Here is a 25,859-nt window from a genome sequence, read left to right as displayed (position 1 = left end):
TGTGAGCACTTTCTGAAAATGTGTGTGTTGTTGGATGATTTGGGTGGAGGGAATGAAGTCAGAATGGTAAGACTTGAAAGAACAGAAGAAGAGTGAATTTTAGTCAGAGTGACCATGAGGTAGCAAATCTTACGGGGAATCTTCACTTTTCATAGAAAGTGAAACCATAGAAATGTTTTATTCGTGTATCTGCTTTAATACCAAAGAAAGAAATAATCTACCTTCTAAAGCTTCTGTATTACTAGCATGAGGACTTAGTATGGCCACTTGGGTCCATATTTCCAAAGAATGAATTCTTTTCAACTAGTGAATAGCTGTTTATCAGTATTTATAATTCAGATAAAAAGTATTAAGCTAAAACATTCATGGGAAAAGGGGAGATACCTCGTTAACAAACAGATTTGATTGTGCAAGATGTTCAGTGCATGCATCTGAATAATGTCATATATACTCAGTGTATTGATAAAAACTGTTTATCTTCCTTTGAAAAACAAAATTTTGTTTTACAGCCATCTGTGAATTGGGTAGTGCCAATGTCTGAAAAAGTGCGATACGATGAAATTTTCTTAAAAACAGACACAGACATGGATGGTTTTGTGAGTGGCCAAGAAGTTAAGGACATTTTTATGCATTCAGGTCTGTCTCAGAATCTCCTAGCACATATATGGTAAGAATTCCCTAGCAGCTGTATTTTTGTAACTTGCTGATCTGGGAAGTCAGATTATCCAGCCAGAACTGTGATCCTAGCATTAAAAACAAACAAAAAAAAACCCCCGCAAACCCAACCTCTTTTACTTGTCCTATTTGCTGCACTGCAATGTGTAGGCTGTATGGAAAAAGAAGGGAAAAATAAATACTTGCTTTGCTTTTCTGGGAAAGGGATATAGGTCAGTCTGAATTGCAGTTGTTTTTTTAAGTTTTAGTGCTCTAAATATTTTCTCAGAGTAGCGATCTTCTATTCAGTTAAATATGTCTAATAAAATACTGCTCTGTTTATGGAACTCTTTCACTAGAATAAGCAAGCTCTGATGAGTCTGAATCAAAAGAAAATTGCATGCATGTGTGTATTTCAGGCCTCTTGGTCCAGGAGAAATAAGCTTTCCTTGTTTATAAGTGTGATCTATTTTTTACCAGGGCTTTGGCAGACACAAGACAGATGGGAAAGCTAAGCAAAGATCAGTTTGCACTAGCAATGTATCTCATACAACAGAAGGTCAGTAAAGGGATTGATCCTCCACAAACATTGTCCCCCGATATGATCCCTCCCACAGAGAGGAACACTCCTATACAGGTAAGTCATTGATTATTTGTAGATAATACTGAGCTTTGAAAGGAATGGGCTTTGAGTATTAATTGTGTACTTTTTTTTTTTTTTTTTTGGTAAATTGGTAAAGAATTGCCAGTTATTTTTTTCTTATCTCCTCTTACAAAATTCTTTAACATTTGGAAATATAAATAATTTTTTAACAACACAGGACAGTAAGTAAAGGAAAACGCATAGAATATTCCTTAAATAAAGGAATAACAACACTGTGAAAAGTCTAGCATGAAAAACACTCCTTTGTTACAGAGAAGGTTGGTAGTTTTTTTTAACTACAGGGAGTTGTTAAAAGCTGGTTTAGTAGCCTGTCCCTGACTCTGATCAGTACCGAATTCCTCCCAAGAAAATGTAAAATTTTTTTGATGGCTGGATGAAGAATGATGACTTCCTAGGTTCTGGGAATTGGTGGTTGATTCATCCCACGTAGCATGACAGTCCATAGTCCTGTATCCATCACTGTTAATATCATTTTACTGGAGCAGTTAATTTTTACTGAACCCTGCTTTGTTCCTTTTCTCAGTAGTGTGTTAGTGGATTTCTGAAAATTATACTTCTGTCATGTTAACATATTAATCTTTTCTATAAATGATATAGTATTTTCCCTTATATTTTTTATTTCCCTAACCAGAAGGCTTTTGAGCATTAAATATATTTTAGTTGTTGCTGTTGCTCTGGTCCTTTTAAGGTTTTTCCTATATACTTTTTCTATAGACTTTGTCAGGTTACTTGACCTCTGTAGGAACTGAGATCTCAGCACTAACAGAAATGCGTCGTGTGAGTAATTGTAACATCCAAAAGAATGCAAATTCATTTATGTAGCTACTTGTAACTTTTTAAAAGTTTTTATTTCTACACCTTCTCCTGTTCATTTGCTCTTGTTTTCTGTGACATTTGTTCTTGGCATGATGATAATGTCACAGTAGTGTGAAGTTACCAGTGTTGGCTCTTGACCCGGTGATACTGCTTCCTTCAACAATTTGAGATACATTGGTCTGTCAAGAAGTTTTGACAGGCAACTCAGCGTTGGCATATTAAATTTACTCATGTACCAGTTCCCTGAAGCTGTGGGCAATAAATTTACATTGGTGCAAGAGCTTTAAGCTTCCCATTACTTTCAGTTCATTGTATCTTTTTTTTCATATACTGTGTTTTTAGCTGAGTATAACATGAAATAAACTGTATGCTACTGTGGACATAAAAGTAGTTTTCTGTTGCTGCGGAACAAAGATGTGTATTATCCTAACCAATGCAGCAGCTCACTTTAACATTTCATAATCATAGTGGGTAACACCTTATTACAACCCTGTACAGCATACAGTACAGATCTCTCAGAAAATCTCTATCTGATCTGAAAAGATAGAAGTGATATTAGAAGCTTTTGATTTGCTAGATTGAAGAATTAGTCTGGATTGTTGTTTATGATTACTTAATGGCATATTAACAAAAGAAATGCTCACCCAGAAGTGAGGACTTAATTAACTTACTTAAACTGTATATTCACCTATTGTTTCCTAAAAGAGAGTCACATTTTACTGTGCTATCTGTTTGTGGTTTGTTGGTTGGGTTCTTGGGGGTTTTTTTTGTATTGGATAAAGCCAAACTTTCTGTGGTTATCACAGCAATCTCAAAGTGAGCAAAGCAAGCAAACTGTACTTTATTCTTTTTTAAATGCTATTTAAAAATGATAGGTCTCCTGATTTGTCATACTAGCTGTGAGTTCAGTGTTGCAGTTTTTGCTCATTTGCAGTGATTTTTTTTTTTTTCAGAGAACTAGTAATCCGTTTTATAATACTGACAAATTTTGTACCAAAGGCTGAGATCCTTTCTTAAAAACTTCTAATGACAATTTTCTTGTCTAAAAGCAAGGGCTATCCTCTGCATCTTCCCTGATCTACACCTGAATGGCTTAGAAATGACCTGCAGGAAATTGGATATAATTGCAGAAATTGGCATTAATTTGTGGCAGGGCTCAAGAAGATTGAAATCACAGTCTGATTTCATTAAATTCCCTGAAACTTTGCTACTGACTACAGAAGAGGTGTTCTTTTAGGTTTTGAGTTTTAATTCCACCATTGCCTGCAGTTTATTTTTTGACATTGTGCATGTCCTTTAACCGCTGTGTATTTTAACTACCCCATCTCTTCAATGGCATAGAGAAAATTTTCCTGTGTCACTGGCAGAATTGTGTGGCATGCTCAGAGGTTGCTGCATGATATGTTGATGTCTCCCTTAGAATTTTGCAAATACATATAACGAGGATTGTGTCCACCTTTGTTACATCTTCTGTTACAATTTGCATGTTAATAGACAGTTTCATTCTTAACAGGATAGTTCAAGTTCCGTTGGATCAGGAGAATTCACAGGTGTGAAGGAACTGGATGATATTAGTCAAGAAATTGCACAGCTGCAGAGGTAATAGTTGTGGACAATTAAAAAAAATCTTGGAGTAGGAGAACCAATTAAGTATATAGTACTTAATGTCCCTTACTTTTTGTTTTCTTGTAGTCAGTTTATCATTACTTGTCACTGAAGTTGGTGGCAAACATCCCAATGATACCCTACAGTTAGCCAGTTACATAAAGCCAGCCTGGATTCTACCGGATGACTTCAGAATATTATGGAACAGATAGTATTTTTTGTGGAGTAATTGATTTGTGTACACGTTACTGCTTTGAAGAATATGTTAGGATATGGGTTAGCATTTTTGGCTGCATGGTGTTTCCAGAATAATATTTAATTGATTTTTGCATGTGTGTTGTATAGTTTTAACTAATCGTGAATACATGTGCTTTTTTATCTTGCAGGGAAAAATATTCACTAGAGCAGGACATTAGGGAAAAGGAAGAATCAATCAGACAGAAAACCAACGAAGTCCAGGTAAAAACTCTTTTTATCATTATTAGTTCTCATTTTAATCTAAAGTAATATACAAGGAATTAAGCATTCTTTCTTCTATCTTTCCTAATGTCGCTTCTTTCCTCATCTTGCTTCTTTCCTCCTTTCATGGGATTTTCCTCTAACTTACAGAAGGATCTTTATTTTTCTGTTCTCCATCAGAAATATTTTCTTCTGATGCTGGTTAATACAAACAGAAGATGGTATGTGAACAGTTTAAATGTCTTTTTTGTTAGTTCTTGGCTAACACTGTAATTTAAGAGAACATTGTTCAAAGAGTATTAGTTTTGATAATTAGGATAGCTCAATTACATGTGCTCTGTGTCCCAGTCTCTCCATCTCCTGGGCACTGATTTGTTTCCTGATGTCTCATGCAAGTTCCTGCATAAACAAGATGTATGCATGCAGGGAGTAGCCTGTATGACTTCAAAAATCTTTTGGATATTGCTAGGCTGTTCATCTGTGGTAATCATTCCTGTAAGACCACAGCTAAATGTAAGTTACAAACTGTGGAATTTTCCTCAGGAGCTGCAAAATGATTTAGACAGGGAGACGAGTAACTTGCAAGAGCTAGAGGCTCAGAAACAAGATGCACAAGACCGCCTGGATGAAATGGACCAGCAGAAAGCCAAACTGAAAGATATGCTGAATGATGTAAGGCAGAAATGTCAGGAAGAAACACAGGTGGTGAGTGTGTGTTAATTCTGGATGTGCTCAAGAGTATTGTGTCTTTTGTTGAAGGAAATGCTCTTTATTTAATGAATAAGCTTGCTTTGTTTATTCATTTTTACCATAAATAGCAATTTCCACACAAATACAGAGGTCAAGAAAGGATTTTTCTAACCTGAATAGCTTTCATAATGGTCTTATATGGGGGGTTGAACCAGGTGATTTCCAGGAGTCCTTTTCTACATAGTGCATATTCTGATCACTGTGAACCTCATAGCTATTCTGAATTAAGTGGGTTTTCAGGGAGATACAGTTGCCAATGTAGCTAGCACGTTGCCTTAATGTAGAAACTCGATGTGTAAGGTCATGTAGGAAAGTGTATAAGGTAAGTCACATGTAACTGTGTAGTTTTAACTCTGATAAGAGTTAAAAATAAACTTTATAATACTTGATGAATGTTTGAATGGAAAAGGAGCCAAGTTATGAAAACTACTTTTACCTTTAAAATCATTACCTCTATAATTAGTATTTCTGTGATTTAAAATACTAGTATTACTTGGGTTTATTGAATGTCCGATGTGCTTTCATCAAGGATTTTGTGTACCATCGTATGAAGAAGTGTGCAGTTCTTCATATTAAGTTCTTGTTATCTTACTTCACAGTTGATAGGTTGCTTTACAACTTTATATTATTTATTATAAATTCATAATTACTGAGTTGCATTTATTTCAAATTTCACTCTGTTTTTTTTAACTTTTGTTTCAGATTTCATCACTAAAAATGCAGATTCAATCTCAGGAATCAGATTTAAAATTACAGGAAGATGACCTTAATAGAGCAAAAGCAGAGCTGAATCGTCTCCAGCAAGAAGAGACTCAGCTAGAGCAGAGTATCCAGGCTGGAAAAGTGCAACTTGAAACAATAATCAAATCTTTAAAATCAACACAGGAAGAAATAAACCAGGTATTCGCTGTAGTTCATACAACTTCTTTTTTTGCTTCTTGAAAGGCTGAGTTGAACATCACCTAAAAAGGTTATTTTTCAGAAGGGGGGGCAGGGAAACGGTTCATCTAATTGTTTGACTGGTGCTTAGTAGGTTAATTCCCAGTTTGTCAGGTAAAGTTCAGCTCGGGGCAGGGGAATGCAGCTGCCTACCAACCATGTTTAACAGCAATGCAGGAATGACAGTGTTACTGAATGTGTAACTTACTAAAGCATTTTTCTGTGTTTAGGCAAGAAGTAAACTTTCTCAACTTCAAGAGAGTCATCAAGAAGTCAATAAGAATATAGAAGAATATAATGAGGCTCTCAATGGGATTCATGGTGGTAGTCTGACAAATTTAGCAGACATAAGTGAAGGCCTTGGGCAGATGGAAAGAAGTAATTATGGAGCTACGGTAAAAAAAAATAACTGTTTTTTAGTGTATTTTACAGTCATTAGGTTTGTGACTTACACCTAATCTGAAATAATTACTATGTTTGTTTAGTTGGCTTTTGGTACGTTAGCAAATATTGTGGTCCCTGCGAAGGAGCAATCTCCAGTGCAAGGCAGGGCAAAAATGTTAATGCCAGTGGAAAGCCTAATTTTTAAGCTTTGGGTTAGACCTTGGCTAGGATTTTGTGCCTGTGTAAACTGTAACAGTATGGGCATGTAAGCAAACTGTAATTATAGAAAGGAAGAGGTAATGTTCTCTCCTGATTTGTAACCTGTCACACCTTTAGTCTTAGCAGGTAGGACTTATTTCCTATTCAGGTGTTCTGCTTTTTTCTTGCATGTTCTCCAGTTTACCAAGGTGACGCCTTCTCTTGCTGTGAACTTCTCTTTAATCATGTATTTTTTCTTATTTCCAAAAGAAGCTGTACAAATGTCTCCTTTGCAGTGAGCTATGTTTATTACTCATTTCAGTAAAAAACATATTCCCTTCCCAAAATACATATAGTTCTCTTCTGCTTAAGCAATTCTAGCATCATTTATCTCATTTATTATATTTTCTTTTAATCAGTATTTTTGCCAATTCATAAGATCTGTCAGGTTCTTAAAGACTTTTCCAGTCAATTTCTTTTGAGTATCAGTTGTTGATTTGGATATTTAACAATACGCTAAATCACAAGATTTTTATTATTTATTTTTTTAGTCTGATTCTTTGCTTAAATATACAAGTTGCATACTTGCTTGAATCTACTTGCACATATACTTGGTGCTTCCTCACTAGGGAAATGTATTTTCCAGGTCCTCGTAAGCACAGTATTTGCTATGGATTTAGTATGAAGTTAAATATATGTCATGTATAGTGTATTAATAAATATTAATCAGGCATAATACCTTTATGCCCTGCTGTACACTTTCTCTGTAAAAACAAAATGCTCAGAAGAAAAGTGTAGATTAAAACCAACAATACATTGAGATATGTGGTCTTAAAACACTTTAGTTTCTGTGCTTGCATGGCTTGCATAAACTTTGTTTAATTTCCAGTGGAAACTTCCAGATGCTTCTCTTGCAAAACCTAAGAATGACTTACTGGAAGAAAACTCCAGTATATGTTCATAGTAAATTTTTTAAACCATTGTGGCCCTTTCCTGTTTCTTAATTCTTCCTTCCTCTTTTTCCTCTCCCCACCTTCCTCCCTGCTGTTCTGGGAAGTATTAAGACTTCTTCATTTGCATCTTGTAAAAGGGCAAAAGAAATACGGTACCTTTCTAGTGTTGGAGTTGTTATTAGATACTTGCTATGTTAGAATTGAATGGCTTTGATTGTCAGTGGAGCCCTGTTGTACAGGTGCTGTATGCACATATGGCTGCTGTGGCAAGGACTGGTTTCATCGATAGGGACCCAAAACAGACGAAGGACAGGGAGGGGTATCATAGCTTGACAAAGCTGTAGGTTGGCCTCTGCTGACAATCCTCTCTATCGTCAAAATGTGGGGGTGACATTCTACCTGCTGCGTAGTGCTTTGTAATGTGAAATCAGTACTTGGAGCTTCAAGCTCAAGAATGAGTTAACAAGAAGCAATCTTGAGTATGACTGCTGAGTACTGATTTTTTGTATTTGTAGTCCACAAATGATTTGTGTATCCTTTCCTTTTAAATAACAGTCTTACCTGAATCTGAGCTGTAAAATAACTGGGAGAGAAGAATTTTTTGATAGTGTGATGGTTGGGCGTTTGGTTTGCTTTTGTTATTTAAGTATTTGAGGACTGAATGTATTAATATGAGAAACAGTTTAATCTTTTATTGTTGTATGTATTCTCTGTTAGCCTTGGGCTATGTATTTCTTTTTACTGTGTGATTGCTTCTGCTTAGAAGCCATGTACTCAGAAAGTTCTTTAGGAAGTAATTTTTAAGATCATTAAACAGGAGCCAGGATACCGTAGAATTTCTGCTAAATGGGTAACTGAGTTTTTTAATCATGGTAAGTTGCTGTAAAGATTTTCCTCTTAATTTTTAGGATGATCCATTTAAGAATAAAGCCTTGATGTTTACCAATAATTCACAAGAATTGCATACAGACCCATTCCAGTCAGAAGATCCTTTCAAATCTGATCCGTTTAAGGGAGCAGACCCTTTCAAAGGCAGTAAGTGATGAATGGCTTACCTGAGACCTTGAAGACCAATTGTTGAGTAAATGATGTTTTCACAAATTTTATCACCTTGCTAAATAGTGGATAAACCAAATTATTTTTCTGTTCTGCATAGGTGATCCATTCCAGCATGATCCTTTTGCAGATCAACCACCTGCTCCAGCAGGTAAGAGCCCTTTTGATGACAGGACAGATGTGATATAAACAGTTTGTAGCCAAACACAAAGATTTCCAGGGTTGCCCTGGCTTCAGATTCTTGGTTTGCATGTGGGACTGTAGAAACCTGTCAGGGTGTGCATTCAGGTTCAATATGTTAATAACATGCGTATAACTCTTTATTAAGTCCATAACCTTAATATAAACATGTACTTGTTCAGACTTAGTAAATACCTTGTTTAGAGAGGTATCTGGAAGTTAATCTGATTTACCAAATCGGTGTGTGTGTTTTATAAGAAAAATTGCATCATTGAGTATTAGGACAAACATGGAATGGTTCATTATGGACTCTATAGATGCTACATTCTGTTTACCTTTTAATATTCCTCCTAGATCCATTTGGAGGTGATCCATTTAAGGAAAGTGACCCATTTTGTAGTTCTGCCCCTGAGGATTTCTTCAAGAAACAGGTGAAGAGTGACCCATTTACCTCAGATCCATTCACAAAACCCCCTGCTTTACCCTCAAAGGTCAGTAATTCTTAAATCTACACGTAATAGATTTCTTAACTATTGACAAGTTTATTGTCTGAAAGCTAGAAGGAACAAAATATCACTAAATATTTTTTTTCGAACTGATGGAGCACCATTATTTTTATTCTTAAAATTTCAGTATGGATTAAGGCAGGGGTCCTCAAACTACGGCCGTGGGCTGGATATGGCCCCCCAGGGTCCTCAATCCAGCCCCCAGTATTTACAGAACTCTCCTGCCCCCGCCCCCCACCGGGGGTTGTGGGGGGAAACCAAGCAGCCACAGATGACTTCCTGCCACTTCATCCGTGCACCGGCCCCCTGCTTAAAAAGCTTGAGGACCCCTGGATTAAGGCAATCAGCAGTTTGTTCTTTTTAGTTCCGTGATAATGATCTATATTCACCTTGAAGATGGAGTTAGGTGGATTTTTCCCCACCACCACCCTCTGTTGGGAATTTCAAGCCACCAGCACCCACTCATTCACACTATTACCTCCATTCCATCAATGTTTCTATTTATGCGGTCACGTAGTGAATTGGATCAAGGAACTGATGTGGTTAAAGGATTACTGAGCCACCAACAGACAATAGAGCCAACACAGTGGAAGGACTGCACAGAACACATTTGTCAAATGTATAGTCACAGTTCTTTAAGCTGTCCTTACGTGTATGTGTGTGTTTTTTGGGGGTAGGGTATGAATTTTTTGTCTTGTTTTTTAGTTAATCCTTTCCCTCACCCTTAGGGCATTCATTGACTTTTGCCAACCAGATGTTGAAACAATATTACAGTATCAGTCAGTAGGAGGTTAGTTTGTCTTGCAGTATAGGTTTGTACTTAGGTAACAGCAGACTTTTCAAACTGAAGAGCAACTGTAAACACCACCTGTTTGTTTTTTTTTAAAAAAAACCTGATATACAGACTCTGAATTAATAATAATGTAAATTCCTGACTAGAATATTCAGTCTCTGTTGCTGAAAGACTGAATGCTTCTGGGTGTAATTTCTTATTTTGCCCTGGTAACAAATATTGCTTGTATTTCAGCATGATACAATTTTCACTTGAATGTGTTTCGCTTGTAGGTACTTGGTGTTTTGTTCAAGACTGTCAATAGCCAAATGGACTAGTAATGCAGATTTCATATAATCAGTCGGTTTTATCCTACTACATATGTCCACTGAACAGAGTGGTCTGAAACTGGAAATAATTTGTCTTAAAGCAAGAGACTGTGATATGCATCAAAAGACAAGTGCACGGTACATGAACAATAATTATGTGTATGTGTTCTTCTTTAGCCTGACCCTTTTGAAAGCAGTGATCCATTTACGTCTTCCAGTATCTCTTCAAAAGGTCCAGGTAAGAAGAAAAAATTTTCTCATGAAAATTAATTAGGAGCTATCTCTTTATGAAAGAAGAATCAAATGTAAAAGTTGAAAGTAAAGAAAGTATCTTGTGAACTGTTAGGAAATACATTGTGGTTCTGTTATGGATTAAGAAGATTAAGTCTTTGCATGCACTATATATGTCACTTCTGTCTTTTCTTCTTTTTTCTTTTCTTTCCTCCTCTGAACAACTGGTAGAAAACCTATTGTTTTATGGAATTCTCTCTTAACATTTCTTGCCGGGTCAAAATGCAAGTGCTTTTAAATCACCTGCCTAGTTTTGTACTTACTGCCATCAAGCATTCTTCGTAATTCTTAAGCATTATTTTAAATCGCACTTTTCCCGCCCCCGTATCTGTTTCAGATCCATTTGGAACACTAGATCCATTTGGAAGTGGTGCTTTCAGTAGCGGTGAAGGATTTGCAGACTTCAGTCAGATGTCAAAGGTAAAGGTTACAAGGAAAGCAGCTGTCCTTTTAAAAATGTATGTACAGGTACTTTTTTTTTTAAGGGTATGAGACAATTGTAACCTTTCAGCTGACAACTCACTTTTGTTCATTTTTTTCCGAATAGCCTCGCCAGTTACATAGCAAAGCATTTTCCATCCATTTGAGGTATAGCAAAGTCTTACAAAGTCTGGTAGGTTCGGCAGGGATGAATCAACTTTTTGCAAACGTTTTCCGATATCAGTGGAGCATAAGAAATAACTTCTAGTTTTTACATATAAGAAAAGGTATTTGTTCCATATATATTAATATATTTCAGTGTCCAGCCTTCCTCTTAAGTCCTGCAATCTGCTTCTTGGATACTTCATCTCTTACAGTATCCTGAGTTGTCCTTAAATTTCTCCATGAGTACAGGGAACGAGAGGAAGGTGGAAAACCTTCCTATGGTGCGCTGGCATTCCATAGCTCTTAAACAGAATTGCTGTTTCCTTGGGTTTTTGGTATAAACTGAGCATATAGGGTTTTTCAAATAGAACTAGGTCCTTTCCTTGTCTGGATCCTGCCAGTCTCCTGTTAGCTCTCTGAGATGGAGTTTGGAATTGACAGTTGACATCAGTTGCCCAACTTTTTGCACTTAGTTCCACAATAATGCTTCGACATTGTAGAGTAAATGTTAGTTAGAAAATAGGTTATTGTATGCCTTTGACTAATTAAACTTCTTGTATTTAATTTCTAACTTTTCTTACTGGTTTTTGCGGGGGTTCAGCTTTCCACTAGGTGGCAGCAGTCTGTACAAATCCAGATGTGTTTGGCTGGAGTTAGAAGTTCTAGCAAAGGTCCGACTGTGAGCTTTAGCTTTGCCCACTGAATTCCTGTTTCTTCATTTCGGAATGATAAATTTCCCTGCACGGCATGAATTTTTGTGCCTTTTTTAATCAATAAGAGACTCCTTCAGAAGAGCCAGCTTGAATATAGGAAACATTAAACATATAGGAAACATTAAAAAGTTTGGGAATTTTACCTGAGCTTTTACAAAAAAGAGCTGTGTGTGACTTAAGAAGAGCTTGGAAAAAAGCTATCTGTTCTGCAGTCTACTATGTTTTTCCAGTTTCTGTCATGGCTCTGTTTATCAGAGTGAAGGACAGACTGTCGTATGACCGTTCATTGCTAAATAGTAAAAAGTAGAGGTTTGCTTCCTTTTATTTTTCTCATCAGCTTTTTGCTAGGACCAAAAGTTCTAGAAGTACTGAAGAGATTAAGGGCATAAGTACGTTTGAATATTTGTGAAATCCTAGCACCTCTGTCAGTGGGCGTTAGCCTCTTACACCACTGACATAATTCTGTGAATCTGTCCTCATTTTTTGAAGTTAATGCTTTTACTTGAGTTAACTTGTAGGTTTCATGAAACATGAAACAGCAGATATTCTACAATGTGCTTTACCTTCTTTTTCTCTTTTTTTTTTTTTTTTTTTTTTTCTCCTCATGTAGTCAGTAGCTTCAGACCCCTTTGCCTCCTCTTTTGGAGGGATGGGATTCTCAGATGACCCTTTCAAAAGCAAATCAGACACACCAGCATTACCACCGAAGAAAAATGTCCCACCACGACCCAAGCCACCCAGTGGTAAGGAAGTTTTCTTTTTTTAATAGTCAGTCCCCCCAAATTTCTGTGCATTTTTGGACACAAGGAGAAGTTGACAGTCTTCTGTCTCATTATCTTGTATTTCAACTATGGAGGAAGGTATGAGGTTATCCGTGAACTGGCAGAAATTGTCAGACTGGAGCTCTTCAGGCTGGAAAACAGATCATTAGGGAGTGGTATGACAGATCTGTAAAATGACTTGAAAATGTGAGTGAGAAAAACGGGGGGGGGGGGGGGGAAGAATCTCTTTTCCAAGTGGGCAACAAATAGGATTAAATGGCGCCTTCAAAATAAAGAGGTTTGGTTTTATACAATACTCTGAATTTAGGATGTTGGGGATTTTTGCCAGAGAATATAGTGATTGGAAAAAAGTTTAAATTGGCTTTAAAAAGATCTAGATAATTCTTAGAAGAAAAACCCAACCAGGGCAATGGGGTCTACCAGTAGCCAAAGTACTCTTTCTGGCTCCTGTGTTGCTGAACATCTATCTACAAAGTAGTCTGAAGTATGGCTGTATCTTTACCTTGTTTTGTTGTTCTTCCTGAGGCATCTGCCACTAGATACTAACAAGAACAGGATACAGGGCTAGATAGACTTGTCCTGATCTGTCCAGGTATGATCATTCTTACAGTCTCGCATTGCTGCATTAATTATACAGTGTCTGAATGTACAGCTTGTTCCTGCTTCAAGTCCATTACGTATGGAAATTCTTAGAGATGCATGAATCTCCTGAACTGAAAGTAAGATCTCTCTTACTGGAGATTCAGCTTCTACTTGGTTGCCCTCCCTAGAGCTGATATTTAAAATAATTGAGATACCAGTGAAACTGTTTTAAGAACTGAAGCCACTTAGAGCTGTTAAGTTGGAAGTCTCCTTTTAGCAGCAGTGGTATAGTTCAGTTAATACTGGCAGCAAACATGTAGTTGGCTCAAAAAAACCCCAAACAACTGAATTCTGCTTATGAATAGGCACATAATTTTGCACAGGCATGTGAGTCAACATCTAGTATGCTCATGTATCCACTGACAGTGTTAGGAAGCATAACACACAAAAAACGGATCCATTGTTAATGTCTCCCTGTCTACATGTGTGGATTGTCTACCTGTCTGCTGTTGCATTTTGGAGTGAAGCATGCAGCCTGCACCCATCCTGTTTATAACAGGTATTGTTGATCTGGCTGGTTTTGCAAACCAGTTATGCTAGAGCTAGCTCCTTGGAGAACGTGGAAAGAGCCTTCTATTACAGGGGTATCCTGAGGATGTTGTTAACTATCTGTAGACTGATCCAAGGATTGGAAAATACTATTTAATATGGTAAACTTGTAAGCAGGCCATTGCAGTAGCATTTATTTATTCCTATTACTATGATTTTATTGCTTAAGAGATGATGATGCACACTAAAACCCTGAATTCAAATGATGAGGTTCTGTGTAGGTGAGTATTGATGACAATGTGTCAGGAAATGCTCTAGGATTGTGGGAGAGTTCTTGAAGTGGCTGTTCCGTGCTTACTTGTGTAAATATCTTCTACTTTTGAGGTACTAGAGAGCCTTTAGTGATTAAAAACCCGCATAATATATAATGTTGACAAGTATCAACAAATGGGACACGAATAAAAGCAGAAATATAAAAGCTGAAGGTAATCTTATTTACCATTGTGGATGTTATTTTTCTTTATTTGGTTTTCAAGGAAAGTATGTAAGTGGCCATCTTTCTTTTTAAGAAATGTCTACATAAAATAATTTAGTGTTTAAAGGGCCCATGTAAAGTTGAACGAGTCAAACAAATACTAAATATACCTGTATTATCTCTTTCATGTGGTTTCTTTCTGTTTCTGGTTTGAAACATGATTATTCCTAGCAAATGCAGTGTAATGGTAGCAGCAAAGATGAGAAATAGATGTCATAGGATTGATTCACCTACATGGTGGTTTTGGATTTATGTCTCTTCATTCCCTCTTTTATACATACTGAGCAATTTTGGAGAACATTAAGCTTTAATAATTTGTTTTGAATTTAGACGTGTGCACTCAGCCTTTTATCAGTCTGTTAAAAAAATTATTTAAATGTGCCTTCCCCTCTTCTTGGGAGACACATTTGTAAGGTTCGCTGCTCTACCAAAAGCAAATGTTGTTATGATAAAGTAGACTGAGGAGGAAACAAAGCAGGGTTTTTTTTTTAAAGCAAATGAGCCTCATGTGCTTATGCAGTTATACTCCTCCCTTCCTTCCACAACTAAGGCAACCTTCAGTGGTTACTAAAAGCATGAGAAATTATATAGTAATATACTGCGATTCTAGCAAGAGATACAAGAGTTAGAAATGGGAACGCTGCTCAGAAAACAAACAACAGACAAGAAACTTCCGTTGTTTCGTACCTTTCTCATTGGTCTGTTTAATTAAAAAACAAGTGGGTGATAAAGATCTTGCTGAAGGATGAATAAATGCCAGTTGTTACCAGCCAAATCTGCAGTTTGCCTTTCTGTTCCCATTTCATACCCTTTTTAGTAAAACTGTCCTTTCTGTTGGTGGGGATTTTTAGTATTGAAAAGCACTTGTGTGGTTTCCTTGCATTTTGTTGGGCAGGTGCAATGAAGATCTAATATAAAGTTTTACTTGTCCTCAACGCTCAACAGTCAAGTAGAAAATACTAATGAGTATTTTTGCAGAGCAATGAAAGCAGCCTGATTTCCCAGGTAGTTGTTGGTTGTGGAAACTAGCAAAATGCACCAGGGATTGTTCCCAGTTCAGTGCTTTTCTATATGCAAAGCTTTTTAGTTGTGTGACATGCAAGTGTTGTTTGATCAATGCACCGAGGTATTGCAAGGTGTTCTGGACAATCAGGGGATGGGCAGTGTGCCACAGTTCCCATTTTGCCCACGTGTCTGTGTTTTGTCCAGCTGAACAAAGAGCTGTGCATCAGGACTTGCTTTTGCGCAGAGGCAGAGCAAACCCTCAGAGCCGAACATGGGGCCAGGGAAATGCTTCAGACATAGCTTCTCTTCACTGTTTAGTGAAGGGCAGCTTAAAAGGCTTTCAGATGTCCCTGGAAAGACCTGTAAAAGGAATGTGCAGTTCAGATTAGCTGCTCTCATATAAAGGCGCTGGAGACAGTCTTCATACCATGCTTAAGGGAACTTCTCTGCGACTGCCAGCTTTGCCAGTAGCAGGATTGCGTTGGGTAATCATTGGCCTTGTTAATCCTGACCTGTTTGCTGGCCACTTGTAAAGTGAGATCGGTTGGTTGTTCTAGTTGATTTGTTTGGGTTTAGTGGGTGTTTGGCTTTTTTCAAAGCTTGGACATTGGGAAGTAGCTATGATAGTTCAGTTCACAGCTGTCTGTGGTTATTACTATCTGGCAGGGATAGGCCAACTGCATGGCATGGATTAGACACCCTTGAGATCCTTATCTTTCCCTTCTCAAAAACTAAGGTTAAGAGAGGGGATGACAGTCATGAGATTATTTCATTAAAGTTGTATCTCAGGCTGGATCTCAAGCTTACAATTGTTCTGTTCTTCATAAATAATTTTTCTTCTTTCTCACTCCTTTTTGAACCAAAATCTTCAAGATCTTTTAGATGTCACAGTCTGAAATTGATCCTTGCTTGATCCAAGAGAAATTTCATGTTTGTTTTGCTGATTGAAGGCTCTATTGTGTTTTTCAACCTAACTATTTAAAGGTGAAGTGCAGAATCTTTAAAGAGAATTGGAGGAAGGCTAATAGATCAGTGAATGAAAATGTAGAATGACAAGAAGGTGTTTCAGAAGCAGCAAGCCTGGATACCAGTATACATCAAAGCTCCAACATACCTGTTACATGCAAGGATTTGAAAAATCAGTATCTTTGTCCCTTAGCTGGTTTAAGATTCTCTGTTTAGGTTGAGTAAGATCAACTAAGGAAAAGCTCTTCAGCTCTTCTGACTGTACTGTTCTAATGAAAATCCCGAAGGGAGTATGTGCATGTGCTTTCTCTTGAGGAATGCATTCATAGTCCGTGAAGTTCCTAATGGATGTAAGATTTCATAGAGCTCTTCTAGGACTTAGGTGAAATTGATGTTCACCAGGTGGTACTGGAGAACTTAAAGGTTTCTTTGCAGCAAAGTGGAAGATTTTCTGTATTGATTGATGCTTTATCTTGAATATTGCTCAAAAAGCACCAAAAAATTATTAAGATATAAACATGCCTGTGCTTTGCATAATGGACTATGATAAACAGAAACCAAGACAATATTATTTACCTCTACTAACAAAAGTAATAGTGGTGCATATTGACAAACTTAACCAAAGGTGCCCTATGACAGAGATCTAGATTCCAGTGCAAATTATTTTCTGAAGCTGTCCTAAAACATAGCTAAGTTTGGTAGATTTGTAAGTACATTTTATTTTCTGTTATAGAGGATTACCTGTAGTGTTTAGCACTACTGAACTTCTGGTTGCTTTATATTTCTTAACGCTAGTTGAGTTTTGTAGGACTCTTGTGTAATTAAGATTAAAGTCTGGAAGAGCTGATACACTGAAACCTGTCAGTTAAAATGTTTTTTGTAGGTTCTCACAGATTAACCATTATGCTTTCTACCATGAGCTGCAGATTGAAATCAGTCAGAGTTCACCGCTAACTAGTTTCTAGGTAAAAGTTGTTGATTACAAAAAGAGAGAAACAGATTTTTTTTCTTTTTCTTTTTTTTTTTATTTTTTTTTAAAGTACAGGAAGTTGCTGTGTGGGTGTCAGTGATTGGGTTATAAGTAAAATTCAATGCTCTAGTGCTTTGATCGTGGGACCTACTGCTTTTGCCCCACCCTTACCACTTCCTTTAAATGCAGCACCATGCATTCCACATTGCGGTTATAACAGTACTGTTAACCAGTGATATTAGTGGAAGAACCTTCACCACTAACCAGTGTGTAACCTTCAACCTCTTCTAATTTTTTATTGCTTGCTTATAGTGGTTTTGACCTTCTTAACCTTGAAAGAATAAAAGTCCGAAAAGCACAGGAAAAAAAACATACTCTCCAGTTTCAGTGTGCTTTCTTCTTGCAATGGTTATTTAATAAAACCAATTACTTCTTAATCTCTCAAGCCTTTTTTAGCCTGTGTAAGTGTTGTAATTTATATTAAATATATTGTATCTTAGGGACTGATAGAAGTGGTGGGTATCAATAGTGAACTTCAAGTTGGCACCTCTGTGTTTGAGGTAAGGACTTCAATTCTGTTCTCACACTGGCTTTATGACTGGTAGTTGTTTTGAAATGTCAAAATCTTGGGAAAACTCTTCAGAAGACAGAATAGGGGACTAACCAGCTTGCCTTGAATTAAGAAGTATGATTATAATCCCTCAGAGATGCCTGGCTTGTGTGGAGCCCCAGAAGACCTCAGTGCAAGCACAAAAGTTTGCACAGTGTTTAATATGAGTGACTAGAAATTATTACGATATAATAGTGATGCTGTTGTTTATCATAAATTTAAAAAGCCAAGGTATTGGGTTTCAGTATTTTTACCAAATCACAAATTGCAAAACTGCTAGATGTATTTTGCTCACCGATAAAGTCAGAAAAAGGCCCCTGCTGACATTGGCAAGATGAAAACAACAGGACTTGGATCAAACACGACTGATCCAAGTCGTGTTGTTTTCATCTTGCCAATTGGCAGATAGAGAAATTATATCTGAGCCTGTTGATGGCTTAAAAAAAATGAAGAGGTCAGAGCTTTAAGATCTATTAAAGATCTGTTAAGATCTTCAGGATCTTAGTATTTTACTGAACTAATCTGAAAACTCTTCTAGTTGTGATGACTGTTGCAATCCATCATCAACAGAAACAGTAATTTCCTAGTTGTAGGTGAGGATTCTTTGCAGTTTCTTCACAAGTGTGGTTGCAGGAGAAGATTGTTGTCAGCCCCAGGGAAGCTAGAAATCCAAGAAAAATTAATAGCCAACTGCCAGAGCAGCTTTCTGTTCTGTTCATACAGTGCATGGACCTTGGAAGGTAAATCTAAGATGATTTGCCCACTTAAATACTCATAATTAAGAATGTACATTCTGAAAGAAAATATCCTGAAGGCAGTTTGACCTCAGAGCTTTAGTGAGTGGATATGGGGGTGGGGTATGCACACATTTTCCAGGCTTACCTGGACCTGAGTTGTCTAGATAGAAGGTTTTGAGCTAGCTTCATGCTGTGGGATGTCTTTTGCACACCTTGAAGCGTTAATAGATGCCTCTTGCTACTGCTGTGCATAATTGGATGCTTAATGCTGTCAGCCAGCACTGTGCTTGCAGAAATCAGAAGGGCGGTGCAAGCAGCTCACGGAATGGTGATGTTTGTACAGCCCTGCTCTGCTGCTGTCTTCCTTTGTATTTGATGCTTCCTCCTCCTTTATGTCAACGATAAATATAGTTCTTTTTCGTATGTGTCACTTCTTCAAATTTTAGGCATTTTATGGTTTGACTGTTTTTACCATTTTAGGCTTATTTTTCATCTGTAAAGACTGCTTTATAGCACCAGAGCACTGTTGGTTCACATTGACTTCATATTGACAGTGTTCAGTGAGGAAAAAAGAGCACAGATCTCTGCTACTTTTTGAGTTGGACATATACGTGGTTTCTAGTAGGGTGTGTTGGCCTGTGCTGTGTCTTCAGGGTCTCAGAAGAAAATTAAGACTTCACAGGTTGTTCAGTATCTTGCTTTAAAAAGCCATGCAAATCAAAGCCTGAATGCTTTGTTATATGCATTTACTGATATCATTTCTTCAAATAAGAGGTCTCATGAATACTTGGTGTTTAAACACATCATGGCTTTGTGTCCATTCTTTTTTTTGAGGTGCACCATGTATCCTCTGCATACGAATTTGCATAGAAGTTTGCTCTGTGTATTTAGCGAGCTAATTTTAAGAAGAAAGAAGCTGTGTTAGGTATAATAGATGTAATTAAGAGCTATGAACAAAAGCAAGAATTAATTGGAAAACAATGTAAAATAGTTCCCCTGCATTTATTTGCAAGGGCATATTCAAGTTGTGGGGATCAATCTGTTTGGTCTGGAGGAGAGTATAGAGTTGTGTGCTTTTATTAGTTGCATGAGCACAGGAGTGTTATGTTTATTTCCGAGTGGTACCACACACCTGTTTCCTTAGAGCTTCTTGAGTACCCAGAGTTATTCACAAGTAGCATGGTGCCTGTTTACCTTTTTCTTTTTTTTTTTTTCCCCTCATCTGCAACCAAGAGTGAAAAATTTAGCCTTAGAATTTGTGACTGACAGGAAAACTTTTTTAAAAAAAAAATTTTCATGCCTTCTAGAAGACCTGACAGTTGCATTAGAACACAGGCATCCCTTGTTATGTAGGATAAATGACTCATGGGTGGAGCACCTGCCCAGCCACAAACTAAAGATTCCATTCACGCTTTGATTCTGTTGTTTATGCTGATCGCTCACAGTAAAGATATTTCAGTACCAATTTTTGAAAGAAGGTTGTTCAGAATCTGTTTCAGAACAGATTGTTAGGGTGAATGTATAACGATTTCTCACCTGTCAAGAAGTTGTTTTCAGAATATTTCTCTTAAGCTAAAGTTTTCAGTTACAGGCTAGCTCAATGTGCAAATTTTGCAAATACTAAGCAAAAACAGTTTCAAGGTTGTTTTGCATAGGAAAAATCCTTCTTTCTGTTACTAAAAGTATATATTGTGATTTTGTACGAAGAGCATTATCACCAGAAAGCTAAGTTTAAAAACAGCGCAGAAATAACTCCTGCTGAAGACAAATACTTTTTAAATATTCAGTGGAAAATCGGTTTTAACATAACTCAGCTTCAAGCACTTTTTGAAAACTAGTCATAATTTTTGTAGAAGTTCCTAAAGTTCACAGTTTATGAAAGTTTTATTCTGCATCAGTGGAAAAACTGCATAATTTAACAGGATGGTGAAAAACATGCTGAGTAAGTTAGGAATGAGACATAAACTTGGTGAAGTGTCAAGAGAAAGATGTTCTGGGAGGCACCTTGCGTATTTCAGAGTCTCCGAAGTTTTCTAGAGTAACACTTCCTCTGCCATGTAAAAGATGTGAGAGGTAGAAACCCTGGTATTGTAGGTTTAAGTAAAATTACAGGCATGGACTTAACTGACATTAGCACTACTTACCCTGTGTAGCACAACCCTTGAGTTCTTAAAGCATATTTTTCACTTTAGAAAGTTTCCTGGAAAGGAATACTTGTTTAGTAAAAGTTTAAAGTCATGTTATGTTAACTCTGCCCTGTTTGCCTGTGAGCATGCATAATCCCGTCCTTACACACAGGAAAACATGCTGCTTCTCATCATGCAGTAAGATACTCTGCTAAGCAGAAAGCTAGGACCATCACTGAAACACAGAATATAGAGACAACTATAAATATTTCACTTCATTGTTTCATTGTCAATATCTTGTAATTCAGTAAGACAGATTCTGTAATTGCATCCAACCAGGGAGATTATATTGGTCTTGAACTATAGATCTCAACCCTGAAGTTGGCTGTGGGGTATGAAATTAGATAAACCCTTCGTATGGGTGGAGTTCACTATAAGTTAACAGCATTTGCTGTGGTAAACCATTTTGTTCATCATCTCTTTTTGCTGAAGTGAGTCCTCAGTGTGGTTTGGGTGCACCACTTGGGTAACTGCTGAAACTGCTGTGGTTTCAGAATAGGACCTGTTTTGCTTTTTTCTGAACTTTTTTCCCCTGAAACTATTAGCAGAAAAATCAAATAAGTAAGGGTTACAACTGTTTGCCTGCACTTTCATACTGCCATACCTCAAAAACGGTGAGCGGTATCATGTGAAAATGTCACATTTTCCAGTGAATATAGGATTAATGCAATCTCAGTTAATACAAAGAGTATATTTTGCACTATTAGGATTTTACCAGTGTCCTTCAGTTCAGTTGGTGACTTTTTCATGTGGTTTGGGTATTTTTGCTTTACGTTATAGAAATACTGTACCCACATTCTTGATATACTGAACATGGAAATACAAAAATCTTTGTGTACTGAAGATGCAGTGCATTTACTGCATTGGGAGTTTCACACTTGGTGTATGCCAGCAAAGATGTCAGAAAGATAATTCTGGTGTTGTTATTAGTAATTTGTGGCTAATAAATGAGTAACTTTAAACATCTAATAGAACCAAAAAAACTTCTGCCAGGCCTCAGAACCATGTTTGCTAAGTGTGGCAGGGTAAAACAAACTACAAGCAACGTACAAAGTGCGGTGAAAAAGGGCTGGTTGAGGACTCTCGTGAGTGCCAGGATTGCTGTGTTCAGCATGGGCACAGCACTTAAACTTGCTCTGCAAAAATAAACCTGATATTATAAGCGTTTGCTTCTTTTGCCTTTTCTTCAAACTAACAAAATTATAGCCCTCTTTTATTCTTTAGCATAGAGAAAACTGAAGAAAATGGCACTTGCGACAAAAAGTGAAAATTTTCAATATTATTAGCAGTAACTCTAGTATTCATGGTGACATTTCCTCTACAGCAGCATTATTCTCTGTGATCTGTTGTGAAGATGAAGCACGAGAAACCCCAAAGCTTTGTGTATGTTCTGAAACTACTCAGGGCTTCGTGCAAAAACATGATACAGGCCACCTAGAAAAAACAGGTTTGTTGAGCAAATAATACAAATGCAGGGTTTGCAACGTAACAGTCACCAGTTCCACAAAGTGGTTTCGGCAGCAGCAGATTTAACCTAAGAAAAGGGCAGCTTAAAATGGGCTGGTTTGGCCTCTTATCAATCAGAATTGGTTTGGGGTAGTACAAAGTGAAGGATGCTAGGCAGGAGTAACTGGCAGGAGAGGAAGGAGGAAAAATTGTAGGGGGCTCTTGGTTTTGCCTTGACCTGAAATTAGAAATGCAGGTACTTTAATTCTCTTTGTAACTTATTTTAAGTTGCTCTCTTATCTGGAGGATTACATACAAAATGCTGAGTTACTCATTTCTTACCGGCTTTGCTAATTTTGTTACTTACCTAACCCTACATCGCAGTGACTGAAGGTGTGATATGAAAGCTGTGGCGATGAGTGGGATGTAAACGCAGCACTCCGGACAACCAAACTAGCCTCTTGATAGGAAAGGTGGTTTGAAACAGTGGTAGAGAAGTGCCCATGCCCGTGGGGAGAGCAAATCCTGCTGGTATTTCCTGTATATTTTGTCACTTCCTTCCATGAAGGACAAATCACTGGTCTGATCTGCCTCTTTAGAAGTCCCACATGTGGTTGCTAATATGGGTATCTGTATATCCTTGCCACATCTGTTAACCAGGACAGAGCACGTACTGAACCATGAAAACCGGTACTGGAGCGAACTTCTAAGTGATCTCATTTATCCCCCCAGCTTCAAGGCAGCTAAATCAGTGTGATTTCTAAAAACCGTTTCTCAAACCTTATGGATACGGTGATGGAATGCAACAAGTTCCCTAGGCAGTTTTGAGTGTTCTTAAGTTCTAAAAATGTTACAGATTGTCTAATGGATATCTCTCTTGGTAAAATCTAAATCTGTTAGCCTTTTTCTTGATGGAAGACTTGCCTGTAGGACTATGATCAGGTTCCCCTTGAATACTCCTAAAACTAATCAAATCCAGTTATACCTCCTGCTGCATGTGTCTTGTTTTCTAAGTCTCTTTCTCTCTGCTTGTTCAGCTGTGGACTTTCTTGCTTCATGCTTTCCCTGAGGCATCTGAGGCCTGAGTCTGACATGAACAGTGCACTAATGAGATAAGGGTCTGCATCATTCCTTCAGCTGTCCTGTAATTCTGTGCCAGGCTGCGTTTGGGGGCTGTAGACCCCTGCACCCGGTGCTATCATTTAGGTGGTGCCGGCAGCACGGTGCAGAGCCTGCTGATGGCAGAGGGCTCAGCATCTGGCATACTGAGGGCAAGGGGAGATGGACTTTTGGCCGGCCCCTGGGATAAGCGAGGCTGAGCTGTGATTTAACAGCAGGTGAAGGCAGGCTGCTGAATAGCTTAGTTATTTCCTGCGAGTTTGCTGATCTCTGTTTTTCTCTGATGAAGGAGGGTTTCCACGGATTTGAGCAAATACTATAAAGTGCATGAGCAACTACTGAAGTACCTTCTTAAATCAGGCTATGTCTTACATGTGCCAAGTACATACTCTGAAATTTGGGGATTTGAGTCCATTTCTCTGTGCTTTCATAGTATGTGTATCCTGATGTGAATACATTGTAAGATTCCTATTAAATTATAGTTCAAAGAATTGGATGTTTCAAAAAAAATTGCTTTATTAATGCAAATAATGTATGTAATTCAGGTAATACAGGAAGTTGTAAATATTTGTTTATTTTAAAAATGTTTCTAGATCTTCCTTTGTCATTTTCAAGTACACTTTATCATCTGGATTGTTCATCCAAGTAGTATTTTCCCTGGAGGCTAGATTGCATACTTGTCAGGAGCAATCTTTTTTAAGAGGAAAAAAAAAATTGCATTTATTTGTTCAGTTATTTGACCCAACAAATTAGTACTTTTTGCAAGGGGAATTAAAAATTAACCATTAATGTTCTAATTGCAATAAATATACAACCATTATTTTTGAGCGCACACAATAGTTTCTGTGATTTCAATTGTCATTGGGGTAGAATATAAGAATAAGCAGTCGCCTACAAAAGGTGGGTTGCACAGCAAGCACCCCAGCACAAGGCGATTTCTTAATCAGTCTCTTTTCCCTTGTACATGTGGTAGTAGAAGGATAAACCAGTTCCAGGAAAAAAAAAAACCTAGAATGTATGCATTCTGTGAAGTCACAGTTAAGTTACTATTTAATTCTATTTAACGTGATTATTTATCTGTAGTGATTTAAATTTTTAAGTATTATGTCTTTTATATAATCACAAACTTAAACTTGAAATATCTCTAATCCTAGAAAATGAACTGAAGTCATACTTGTCAAATTCTTTAGGCCAAATGTCTTTGTATTGATTTTTATAATTTAAAATTTTGATGGTATTAATATTACAGTATGTATAAGTAAGATAAATTCATTTAAATAAAACTGTCAGAGGTGATTTGCATTGAGAAATGAGTACCACTGTATTTGGTGAAATTTTAAGCTACCCCAGGAAGAATGGATGATGCTAAAGTGTATCAGCAGTTTCCTATTTAAGGGGTTTGCATTGTCCATGGTAAGTAACTTCTCTTTTTCTCCTTTTGTTGTTTGTTTTTTTTTCCTAAACTTTCCAGGTAAAAGTACTCCTGTAAGCCACCTTGGGTCTTCAGATTTTTCCAAGCCCCATGATCCATTCCAGCCATTTGGGGCTGACAGCAGTGACCCGTTTCAAAGTAAAAAGGGGTTTGGGGACCCATTTAGTGGAAAAGATCCATTTGCTCCCTCCTCTTCAAGTAAAACTTCTAAAGACTCTTCCTTGGGGTTTGCAGACTTCAGCTCTGTAAGTTAAGTTCATTGTCTCTGAGCAAACCACTTTCTGCTCTGCTTGCAGCAATCTATTGGGTTTTTGTTTTAACTGCAAACCTACTGTTCACTGGCTTCTGTCTCTTAGTACCTTCATGCTGTCCTCATTGTTTTTGTATTAATATTTCTGTAATAAAAAGGCATTATTTCAATAAAAAAGAAGTTTTGTACTAAATTTTAAAGGGTTTACTTGCATTTAAAATTATTTTAGTACAGTGTGCCTTGACTCACAAATTCTTTGTAGCAGAATCTGTGTATTGTTTTTGTTGCATGGAGGCTATTTTGTAAACAGATTTTTTGGGAGCCAATGTAAAGATTCAGAACCAGTTGTTGAAAACATTTATATAGCAATTTCATCATATCCTGAGAAGCAAATCCTGAAAGGGAAAGGTTCCATAAAGTATTTGTAATTGTTTGTGAAAAAAGTTCTGACAATCCTGTTGCAGTGTTTGCTGTATATGATGGAATGTGGTCATAAATATACATATACGAGACAGAGATTGCAAATTTAGCTGTTGAATTTTGTTCGTCACTGATATTGCAGAAGAGCCCTTGTTAGACAAAGAAAACAACATTGTTTTGTAGAACCAATATAGAAACGTCCATACTGCACTCCAGAACCACAGTATTGGAAGGTTTAAAAGCAAAGCCAAGTGCCCATTCATTAAAAAATATCAGGGTTTCTAAAAGCCTGGCTTTGTTTTTAGTGCTGACAGGTACATGACTGAATTGGAAGTCATTGTAAATGTAGTAGTAGTGTGGTTCTTATTGCTTCCATGAGTAGATAGGTATCTGTTCCATCCACAGCCATCAGGCTT

At 37.3% G+C, this 25,859-nt stretch overlaps 1 protein-coding gene across 11 annotated transcripts in view; it reads left to right on the top strand.

Annotated features, from left to right (window-relative positions):
* The window catches only part of EPS15L1 (epidermal growth factor receptor pathway substrate 15 like 1), a 45,748-nt gene that overhangs the window by 10,717 nt on the left and 9,172 nt on the right, over nt 1-25,859 (top strand). For 5 of the 11 annotated variants that reach the window (XR_005103546.1, XM_037382572.1, XM_037382567.1 and 2 more), the window contains 15 exons: nt 510-667; nt 1,135-1,291; nt 2,033-2,095; nt 3,648-3,733; nt 4,126-4,198; nt 4,742-4,903; nt 5,651-5,848; nt 6,118-6,282; nt 8,331-8,457; nt 8,579-8,629; nt 9,013-9,149; nt 10,443-10,503; nt 10,894-10,976; nt 12,465-12,597; nt 24,813-25,018. Coding sequence is in view for 10 of the 11 variants with exons in the window: in XM_037382572.1 (XP_037238469.1) it covers nt 510-667; nt 1,135-1,291; nt 2,033-2,095; nt 3,648-3,733; nt 4,126-4,198; nt 4,742-4,903; nt 5,651-5,848; nt 6,118-6,282; nt 8,331-8,457; nt 8,579-8,629; nt 9,013-9,149; nt 10,443-10,503; nt 10,894-10,976; nt 12,465-12,597; nt 24,813-25,018 (1,860 nt within the window). In the remaining variant the exon portion in view is untranslated. The other 6 variants (XM_037382570.1, XM_037382573.1, XM_037382575.1 and 3 more) reach the window with 5 other exon arrangements.

The sequence above is a fragment of the Falco rusticolus genome, chromosome 4 (assembly GCF_015220075.1).
Source record: "Falco rusticolus isolate bFalRus1 chromosome 4, bFalRus1.pri, whole genome shotgun sequence".
In the NCBI taxonomy this organism is placed as follows: domain Eukaryota; kingdom Metazoa; phylum Chordata; class Aves; order Falconiformes; family Falconidae; genus Falco; species Falco rusticolus.
This window is presented reverse-complemented; position numbering and strand designations above follow the sequence as displayed.